Source organism: Camelus bactrianus, chromosome 3 (genome assembly GCF_048773025.1).
Source record: "Camelus bactrianus isolate YW-2024 breed Bactrian camel chromosome 3, ASM4877302v1, whole genome shotgun sequence".
NCBI classification, from domain to species: domain Eukaryota; kingdom Metazoa; phylum Chordata; class Mammalia; order Artiodactyla; family Camelidae; genus Camelus; species Camelus bactrianus.
In genome coordinates this window covers 91,193,921-91,205,428 of record NC_133541.1, presented here as the reverse complement: position 1 = coordinate 91,205,428, position 11,508 = coordinate 91,193,921, and the positions used below count along the sequence as shown (strand labels likewise).

Genomic DNA, 11,508 nt, shown 5'->3' with positions numbered 1-11,508 from the left:
GAAGACTGGAAACGCACGGAGAGATATGAGCTGGGGAAGAAAACATGAGAAACCAGTTGTTTAATGAAGATTGGTGTTAACTGGTGACGTGACTTGGAGAGAGAAGAAAGCTGTGAGCCCTTTGATGAAGTCTTCGCAGGATGAGGCGGCAGCACCGAGACCTGAGGGTGTTGTAGCCAGATGGCAGGGCCCTCACAGAACCAGGAATCGCGACTCCAGAGGGACTGTGACGTACAGAGAGCACAACCTCTGGACCACAATATTTGGGGTGTATGAGTGTTCAGTCTCCATGTTGGGGGACAAAAAAGAAAACAGTACCCTCCAGGGAGAGCCACATTTCCAATGAGGCAAATAGTTGGAAGGATGGATTTGATAAGACATTGAGGGTTTACAGGGAAGTTCGTAAGCATAGATCTGGGTCCCAAGGCGGCCCAGGGGCAAGTAAAAATAAGACAGAATAAAGAAATAGGACACAATACATACCCAGAGTCCAGAATATCCGGGGAGTTGTTAAAAATGCAAGTTCCCAGGACCTACATCCAATGGAGTTTCTGATTCAGCAGCGTTGGGTAGCATCTGAAAATCTGCACAGTAAAAGTTGCACAAACAATTGCATTCACTCTGGCCTTCAGAATCGTGTCTCTTGTTGGAGGCTGGGCACTAAGGTGAACAGGGGCTTTCTGCAGTAATCTGATGAAGAGGAGGAGCCATCAGTCTTCACAAGATCAGGCTGTGTTGAGCGAGAAACCCAGTTACACTTTCGCCCTTTCACCTCACCGTTGCAGGGTGCAGAGTCCACAGACGGTCACCGTACAGCTATGCTCACGTCTCGAGAAGGATGTGGGTCAAACAGCTTGCATAGATTAAACGTCAGTTAGATTTAACCAAGAAACGAAAATTCTGAAAAAGACAATGAAAGCACTGCAAGAGGTTAATAAACTCCACAGACATGTTTAGTACTGCATTTTAACCTCGACTTCCAATTTAGTGAAGACACTGCACAGAGCTTCCTGGTCTGAAAACCAGAACCCCAGCAATAATTCCTTCCCCCAGTAACAATGCCACAGATGTAACAAAGAGTGAAAAATCAAGAATGTGGTTCGAGCTTGGTTTTTGTTTCATATTAAAAAACTTACTTACAAGTTTACTGAAATTTAGGCAGAATTACAAGCTGAATATTTTTCCTCAAAAAGTTAACACTCATGTATGAAGTCTATAGAAAATACCAGATTTTTTTTTTTTACTCTTCTCTTGAATGGTCTTAAAATAATTCATCTTAAATATGTCAAGAAGTGGTAGAATCTATGGGGAAGTGAAATATATTGAGAGAGATGACAACCTGAATTTATTTCTATTGAGAAAGGCTGAGTACCTTACATGCCCTCCTGTAATGACAATTCAATTCTCTGCTTTCTGTCTTACGCGTTCCTTAAAGAAGGCGACGAACTTAGATTTTAAATTGTCTTAGATGCACACATAAGCAGTCTGCAGCAATTTTTCAATTCAAATGACACAAAGGGTACAGGGTAAAAAGTAAAAACCCATCCATTTCTACAATTGTTAATTAATGTAACCAAGGCTGTTTGAAGCTGTCCTTGCAAATACTTATTCCTCAGTGTATTTTCAACGAAAGGCAAATGCCCTCTGTAACCTCTTTCGTCTTGGTGACACAGCACAGGCATTATTCCACGCCAGTCATGCTGACTTTTCAGTCACTCTTTGTAATCACTGCAGAACATAATGAAATGTGGATTCTACTCGTATTTATTTAGCTTTTTTCTATTTTAGGTTGTCTTCGATGTTCAATTACTAATACTGCCCTGAACAGAATATAATCTGACATAAATCCTGGCTCACTAGCAACAACTTTTTATTCCTAGAAGTAGAATGGCTGCGTCAAATTGCATTTTATACTCTGATAGGTGCTGTTCTCCAGAAAGTTGCATCCATGTATAGTCCCACCAACAATGCCACTAAGAGTTCTATTTCTAATAAGTGTCTAGCTCTAGACAGATCCGACCTTTTATCAAACCTGATTGGCAAAAACTCGCTCATCCTTATTTTCAGTTGTAGTTTCCTAATTTGTAATGAATGTTAAGGTTTTTTTCCCTGAATGCTTCATAGATATATGCTATTTTTCATCAAATTTCACATTCTCTATACTATAATTGTTATTTGCATTATACCTACATTAAGTATAAGCCCGCAAAATAATATTTCATATTTCACCTTCAACAGTATATGCATTTTTAAACAAAGGGAAATAACCATCTTTCATACTTACCCACATAGCTGCCACCTCCAATAGTCCTCACTCCTTCCTGATGGCAGGCGTTTCTACTTGCTATTATTTTTCTTGGGTCTGTAGACGTGACCTTAGCACTGCTGCTCATACAGGATTCCTGCCTGTGAATTCTTATAGATATAGCTTATCTGAAACTTCCTTTTTTTCACCTTCATCCTTAGAGTACTTTTGATGCATAGGGAGTTCTGGTTTACAGTTGTTTGCTTATTTATCATTTTACAGATATTGTTCTGTTTTCCTCTGGCTTTCAGTTTCAGTGAAAATTTAGTCATAATCCAAACGGCTGGGTTTGTTTCCTTTTTAATGTAATATGTTGTTTTATTTTATCACTGCTGTCAAGACTTACTCTTTATCTCTAGACTCTAGTCTGTTGACTTCATTTTGCTTAACAGTGTATACTCTAAGTACCTTTCATTTTATATATAAATATCTATCTATCTATCTCACATTTATGGGCTGTGCATTATATGACTGAATTGGGTTTTTAATTTTTTCTATTGTTAAATTGCCTGTTCTCGCATTTTTCCCATTAAAACTATTTTGCCTGTCAATTTTTTCACTTGTAAGTGTTCTTTATGTACTACACATGTGGACAACTATTTTCCCCTAGTTTCTAGATATTTTTGCCTAGTTTCTAGCTCTTTAAAAACTTTAATCCTTAATGTCTTTTAAGAAGCTTTGAAATTCATGTAGTCTTATTTTCTATTATTTTTTTGGTCACAAATTATTTTTTCTCTGATGGAAGTTTTCTAGAAGCAAAGGAAAGGCAAAGAAACCCATGATCTCAATTTTCTATAATTAATTACCCAGGTGATTACACAGAGGCCCCATCTTGGTTTTTATACATTTCTTCAATGTGGTTGTAATTTCTTTTGCCTTTGAAGCAGTTTTCAACTGCATAAGAGAGAGGCTTTGTTTTTCCCTCCTTCTATTGTGTCTTTGATCATCTGATTCCATCTGTTTGCTATTTTCCAGTAAATTCTCACAGTGTTTCATCTACTGAAGACACACATTCTTATTTTTTCCTTCCATCTTTTAGTAGATTATTCTCTTCAAAGTATTTTGTGTTTTATTATAATGGATTTGACAGGAAGGTAGGGGCAACGGGGTGAGATACGTACACTTAGTTGATCATAGTGATCTAGTCTCCAAAGATTTTTAAACAGCTATGAATTAGTAGAAAAATGTTCACTCAGTATTATGGCATTTAAAAGGCAACCCTAAATTAAAAATACAAACATGAAGTCAAAACAGGTTTTTAATGGGAAAGGTAAAGAAGAGACAGATCACCAGTATAAAAATTAAATGCTAATTTACTCATTCATTTTATACTTTTTAAAATTAAGACAATCCATTCTCATTTATATAGTGGGAGAATGGCTATGCTTAGATTTAACTTCTCTATTTCTATTCATTTAGAAAATTTCTCTTTAAATTCTGAGTTTTTGCAAAATTGATTTTATTTTCTCTTTTTTCCATTTTAAAGTTTGACCTTTTATTTTTATGCTACTTATAGGTAGCCTTTACATTTAAAAAATGTTATAACTTTATAACATATGTTTTCCTAACCATGACAAAAAGAAACGATCTATAACTTCTCTTCCAACCAAAATAAGCTGTTCAGCTCGGGAAGGCAACACGAGGCAAAGCCAGCTTTCTTGCTGGTTGTATAGGGAGTTAGCCGAAAGGCAGAGAGCTTCCTGCTGGGCCCAACTCTGCTTCTTAGCTCAGCCTCGCCACCTCCTCCCACGGATGAGAGCTCACTTTGTTAAGAGAGTCATCCACGTGGTTTTGGCTTGAGGCCAACTCTGGAGCCTGGAGCTTCCAGACTGAGATGAGTACGGCCATGCTCATCACACCGTCCTCGTGCCATACTTCCCAGGTAACTCCTGAAAAGCCTGTTCACATTCCAGCCCTTCCTGCCTCTGATCTTGGTATTAATACATGGGTTCTATTCTGGTCTAGTCTTTCCCTGAATCATGAGTGGTTTCAGTAGCTCTGTTGGATTTTACCATCACTTTATTCCCATTTGTCTATCTACAAAATTCCTAAAAGCTCTGGGCTTACTAGTTTTCCTGCTTTGCTGCTTCCTACTCTGATACCACTTCTATCATCCTGATGTGAGTTTAAGACAAGGGAGGTAGGAGGGCATACACTTAGTCAATTAGCGTCCTTCGACTGAAAGTTTAAATTAAAACCATTAGAATAAAACTTCGAAACATGTATCAATGAAGACGGCTTTATTGAGTTATAGGACAGGGCACACAAAAATCAAATATTTGAGTAAAATTAACCCTTTACTTAAACCTAGAAACTTTGAATAATAAAAAGTACATTATTAGTAAGTCTAAACTGCTAGCCACTTATTCATTATATTTAAACCTTAAGGCAGATACTTACTCATGTACTGAATCCCCAAATAAGTGAAAATAATCAACTACAATTTGTTATCAATTAAAACAAATTGGTTATTACTTAATTAAAGAAAAATTGTTGCACACGCTTAATTAATGACAGTCCCCTCTCCCGATTTCATATTAAAGAATCACATATGCGCCCTTTCATCTCTCCTAAGAAACCATATGAAAATTTCATATATATTAAAAAAAAAAAACCTTAAAGTTTAATCTCCTCTAACATTATTTGATCATAAATTTCTTTGGTCAATGGAATGTATGCTTTTTTCAAGCTATCCATGAAGTAAAGTGGATCAGAAACTTTCAACGGACTAAATCCTTCTTCCACCAACTGAAACTTCAGTAGTTTGAATGTCCCTGTGGTTTCCATCTTTTCCTATAAAGCAATTACCAGGATTAGTGGAGATAATTAAATATTATCTATAATATACAAATAAAATATTCAACAACATAGGCTATAATGTTTAATTGTATGATATCCAATGACCATCTCTATATTCACTGCTAATAATGTTAGAAATTTAAAAATGCCCATTAGAACATTTCTTTACCTTGATTTTCCTGTGAACTTCATTCAAAACGTAAGAATTATTCAGTTAATAACTGAATACAACTGATTCCAAACATGTTGAAAACATATAGGCTTATCTCTTCAATTCAATGCCAATACTGTCTTAAGTACAAAGAATGCTACTAGACACCAAGAAGATAAAAGCTACAAAAGACAGCAATCTATTCCATGAGACAGAATACTACAAGAACCAGAGGGGAGTAAAGAATGATCGAAAACTTGGGTTCCCAAAGTATGCACTGAGGTGCCTCTTGGTACCTCAGTGAATTTCTAGGGTCCCCATGGGATATTTAAATTTCAAGTGACATCTGTTGGCTACCACTAGGAAACTACTATCTCAAGGTACTTCACAGTTTCAGTATTAGTTTGTGATATATTCTTTTCAATGACATCATATCTTTGGGAAACAGGGTTTTCAGTGGTTGCTATAATAAAAAACAAGTATAACCCCAAATCAATGTGGGATACGGAATTAGTCTGGGCCCCTTCAGTACAATCTAATTTCAAAATTTAAGGAGATGTGCAATGCCGAATTTACATCTCCTTAGTGCTTATGGTTATTTAAAAATGAAATAAAAGTATTTCTCTTTTATATATATATGCATTATTTTTTCAAATGACATCTAATTTATTAGGCCTAAATACTTATTACTTTATTTTACCACAACTACTAAACAACCAAATGTTTAGGTATTTGTTTTGACCTAAGAGTGCTATGAAATAATTACTAAGACACCAAAGAGGCTATGAATCTAGAAAGTTTAAGAATCTTTGCTTTAAGGAATTTAAAGGAGGTAAAAGTGTATCTCTATAATAGTTTCAGGCAAAAAGAAGCAATCTTGTGTTGAGTCAGATGACAGGTAGGGGTCCATATAAGGTTCTATGAGTTAATTTGGTCATTTTAATGCATCCTTCTGAACTAATTCAAGAGTCAGCTTCTCTTTGAACCCCCTTCCCTGATCTTACCCCCTACCCAACATGGTCACACAGCATTAGTTATGACTGTGTAGCTACACATATTCTTTCCTCTCAGAAAATTAGAAGTTTACTCTATTTATATAATTTGGTGCTCTGCCCTTAAAAAACATTATATGCCAGGTATATTTCTCCAGGTTAGGTAATTTTCCTCAAAATGGTACTTTTTAATAGTTTTCTAAGATTTCATATAATTATAACATTTAATTAGCCTTATTCTTATTCTTGAAATTATAGAGAATGTCAAAAAATTTTACTATTACAAATAATACTTTGAAGAACATCTTTGTATATAACATTTGTGCATCTTTAAGTAGTTCCTAAGGGTAAATTTTTGGAAATGAAATTACTAAATCAAAATACATGTAAATTCTAAGACTGTGTTCACATAGTTACCAAATTGTTTTCTAGAGATGATAATTTGTGTTTCTACAAGCAAAGTGAAAGGGCCAATTTGACTTCATCTCAGCCATACTGAGTAATATCACATTTTAAATTTTTTTGTCAATTTATTGACAAAAAAAAATCCTTTTTAGATTTTTGCTAAACAGATTTTAATAAGATAGCTGTTTTATTCATTTTATCAGAGGTAACTTATACTTTAGCATTGCTTACATCAGATCATTTATTATAATTCATTGTTAAATAAATATTTTTACTGCCAACTAACTGTCATGCATTGTACTAATTACAGCAAACACTGCAATAAGCATAACACTCGTGGTCCAAGTTCTTTCAGGTGTTTAGTGATGCTAAAATATTTTCTAAATTTGTACAAGACTAACTTAATCTTACAGAGGAATCCTATGCCAAATTGTTTCTTCTATTTAATGAAAGTGAATTTTAAGTTGTCCTTGGGGGTAAATGTTTAAAACGTTTAAAGTCTTATTTGATCTATCAACTTTTTACTCCATTAAAATAAGTAATTTCTGGGGCAAGATGGGGATGGGCAGGACGGAGCTTGGTGTGGTTTTAAAAGGGCAACACGAGGGAGTCTAGCTGGGTTGGGAGTGTCCATATCTTGACTGTGGTCATTGATGCCTGAAGCTACACTGTAATAAAAGTGTATAGAACTTAATACACACATACACACAGATGGGTGCAAGTAAAACTGAGGAAAGGTGGATTGTATCGTTGTCGATATCACGGCTGTAATCATTGTGAAAATGTTACCATGGGAGGAAACTGAGAAAAGGCACACAGGATTTCTCTGCATTGTTTCTTACAGCTGCAGGTGAATCTACAATTATCTCAAAAATTCAATTAAAAATGTGTTACTGCTTTTTCATATTTACTTACCTTTATTTCAGAGAATTGTTATGAAAATAACCTGAGGCAATGTATGTAAAAGCTCTTGAAATATTATGTAAACGGAATATGGATTTTTTAACAGTTCAGATGGTATGTCCCATTGGCCAGTGACTTGGCCATGAGAAATGCTCAGCAAATGCTTCTCAAAAGAAACTGAAGTCAGCTCTTGCTCTATCAGGGAATCTAACACTGACATGACAAATAGGTCCAGAAAAATTCTATGTGATTGGATGTTAAGAGATGACATGTATTAGCTTTGGGAAATTATATTTGAGGCACAATATTAAATGAATAAATGATTCAATAAATGAGCAAGCAAAGTTTCTCAGTAGCTGAGTAAATTTGTTTTCTTTTTACTGGACTTTAAGAGAGAACCCACCTCTCAAAACAAATGAGTTCAGAAATATAATAAAAATATATTTATATTTTTTAAAAAATATAATCAAAATATAAAGTCCCAGAGGGAGGCTGGACAGAATGAGGCAAAAAATTAAAAGCAAGATTACTTAAAGTCAATTGCCCTGAGGCTCTACACACATCCTGCAGTTACCTTGATGTCAGCTTGGTGGAACCTAATTTTAGGTACCTAGCACCAAATGTCTTCACAAAACATGAGAGCATGTGTAAGATTTGGTCTTAACTTGCTACCATCACTTGGACCATCATTTGTCTTGACTGAAGAGGAAGAGAGCAATTCTATAAATATGATAATGATGAAGTCATCCTAGCATTTCATCCTGCTCTCTTCCTTAATTGGGCTTCAAATACGGCATGACATACTATCCCAAGGCTTTTCATTTTTCTTAACACGTTTTAATATAAATAAAATGCACATATTACCTAAGTGATAAAATATTATTTTGTAATAAATAAAATGCATATATCATCTACGTGGTAAAATATTATTTGTAATTAAACCAGCTCCTAGATTCCTTGTCTTAAATTTTATGAGTAAGTAAAACTACTTGAATTCTTAACATTCAGACAGTAAAATTACCTGAATTCTTAAAAATTTTGGACAGGCATAAGCTGGTAAAAATGTTACAACTTGTTCATAAACTTTTTCCAAGTCTAAAGACTTATTTGGTTTTACAGTAATAGAAGCCATTCCTGCTTTTCCTTCATGACCTGAAAGAAAAAGTTTGTCATAGAATCAATTTTACAAATAGGTGAACTTTCTAAAAAAAATTCTATTAATTATATGCTAATTCTTACAAATACAGACATTATATCTATTGTAGCAATAACAATGCAACAGTAGCATAAATAAGTGTGTCTTTTCCTAAGTATGTGATTGACTCTCTAGAAATGATTGAGACAAAGGGAAGTGCAGAGTCTATCTTTAGTTGTCTGCACTACAAAAATGAAACAGATGGAAGAGAAAACACCATAAATGACCCATAATTTGCATCCTATCACTATTAAGATACTAAGAGGAAACATTTATTTAAAGGCCATTGTATTTCAGAGAAGTGTCCATGTTGAGCATCAATGCAAAAAATAAAGGGCATATCTTTAAGGTCAGAAACTAGACACTGGTATTTCCATAAGGAATTCCACAGATCCCTGACTGCTTTTCATGCCACCTTTTCCCCAAGGGATCAGAAGCTCCTGCAGCGTTTCTCCAGCACCCAGTGGCTGTCCATGAGAGTAAACATCCTCTTCCGCTGCTCCCCATCCATCCAAACACTCCCACCCCCCAGTGTCCGCTGTACCTACAAACATTAGGTGAAAAATATTGTCATTGGTTAAAAAAAAAAAAAAAAAAAAAAAGGCAGCGAAGGGGAACAGCTTTCCTGTGCTTTCAAGTTGATCACTTTCTTTGCCACTCTCCCCATCATGAGATAATCCTCATATTTTTTATAAAGATAAATAAAGCCAAACAGACTTTAAAATAATTTCTGAAAAAGATTCAACTTAATCGCAAGTCACTACTATTGAATATTTAAATTAGAACACATTCCTATTGAGTCACATGTATAAGCCTCTAATCATAAAGAGAAAAATAAAAGACCATTGAAAAGCTGCAACTATTTCAAGCAGTGAGTCCTTGACCAGAGTTTTCAAGATTTGCTTAGGAATAAACACATACATTAAAACAGAGTCGGTTATGTTTCCCCTGGTGTGATCTTGAAGTTTGCTAGCTTGGTCTGGGGCATTATTTGCCAAGCCCAAACTAAGATTTATTTTAATATATATATAAAAAAATGAAACGCTGAATCAGTAAGATTGTTGCAAAACTTAAGGAAAGTGGCACAACCTATTCTGAGACTCCTTGTAAAACCTGAAATATATTCATACCTGGCACGGCCACACCATACACATTTGCTTCCTGTATGAAATCCAGCATTCCAATAATATCAGCAACCTCTGTGGTTGCAACATTTTCCCCTTTCCATCTAAATTAAAAAAACAAACAGCAAAAAACAAGTTTCAGTTAGTATACCTGTATTTGAAGAAAGAGGTACCCAGCTTTAAGTTTTAATGCTTTGCATTGGGTTCTGTGCAAGAATTTAGTACACAAAAATCATGGCAGTTTTCAAACTGAAAGACATTTCTAAGGAAGAACTTTGTTGATAAGTCAACAAAAGATATCTGCTTTTTAGTTAAAATTACTTTATCTGTGTCTCATTGGTATAAATGGATTACTGTAAAATGTGTTTTTTAAATATGCCATAAAAATAAAATGACAATAAATGCCTCTTTATTTTGTAATATAGTAACAATTAAGAACAAAACATCCCCTACCTAATGATAGAGAAAAAAGTCTGAAAGGAAAACTATGGTTGTTTTGCAGTATACTGACCCCCTGTACCATCTAGGTTGGTTGGCTCTTTCAATGCATGTGAATAAATATTTAATCTTAATTAAAATGATCTGACATAAAGTGAGCTCCTAACATAGTACAAGAAGGTGAGGAAGTAGGAAGCACAATTCATTTATTCATTCAAGCATTTTTGGACTGTCTACTCTCTGTCCTGATTCACTGTCTATAGTCATTCACCAGAAAAGCAAAATAATGTTGTAAGTCTAAAACAATCTTAAGGAATTTAAAATATATATATATAAGAAAGGGAAATTCTGCTGTTTCACTATTTTTTGTCATTAGGTCAAGAATTAAACCATAGTTGACTAAACTGGTTTTCTGTTTTAACTCAGCCATTTAGATTTCACATCAGTCTACTTGATACATATTTTAATAAAAAGAGCTTGCTGATTTGGACCAAACAGATTCATTAAGATAATTATTTTAAAAATGACATTAAAATGCAACTTATGTTTCAATCTAGAAACAGATGGGCAATGAATTTTTCAATGGGGACACATGACTGAGCTAAAACATATCTCTGCCCTGAAGCTACAGAGCCTGTGGTGTGTAACGATTCCACAGAGCCTTGCTCGGAGCAAGGTTCACAATCACACGATGAGCAGTGGGACCGACGCTACTTCATACCTGAAAGTGTCTCCAGTACGGTCCCAAAAATAAAGGAAGTTCTCCTGGTCTTGGACTATTATATCTCCTGTGTTAAAGTAAACATCTCCCTTCTTGAACACATCACGGAGCAATTTCTCTTCTGTTTGCTTCTTATTCCCAGCATAACCAAAGAATGGATTCTTTGCATTCACTCGAGAAACAAGAAGACCAGGTTCCCCTGTGAGAGAAAGGCATTTTTCAGGGATCTGATTAAAACTATTACATACACCATGCAGGTACCTAAATTATGTCTGACCAATACAACTAGTGTATCTTATCTTACTGTCTTCTGAACTTACTTGTATTGTATTTGACATCAATTATTCTGGGTGCCTGCATCTAGCACATCCTGTCACGGAATGCCAAAACACAGATCACTCTGGAAAAATTAACAAAAGGAAACTGAACGTAAAGAAAGGTATAATGAATTTATTTCACATCCTGGGTGGATGGA

General features: G+C 34.9%; 1 protein-coding gene across 1 annotated transcript in view; it reads right to left on the bottom strand.

The window, feature by feature from the left end:
- Positions 1-4,520: 4,520 nt before the first annotated feature.
- The window catches only part of SLC27A6 (solute carrier family 27 member 6), a 51,327-nt gene continuing 44,339 nt past the window's right edge, over positions 4,521-11,508 (bottom strand). Inside the window, exons 7-10 of the mRNA XM_074360605.1 lie at positions 11,034-11,232; positions 9,881-9,978; positions 8,577-8,707; positions 4,521-5,098 (exon numbers count right to left, since the gene is read on the bottom strand). Coding sequence (XP_074216706.1) covers positions 4,922-5,098; positions 8,577-8,707; positions 9,881-9,978; positions 11,034-11,232 — 605 coding nt within the window. The 3' untranslated portion in view covers positions 4,521-4,921. The remainder of the gene's footprint in view (positions 5,099-8,576; positions 8,708-9,880; positions 9,979-11,033; positions 11,233-11,508) is intronic.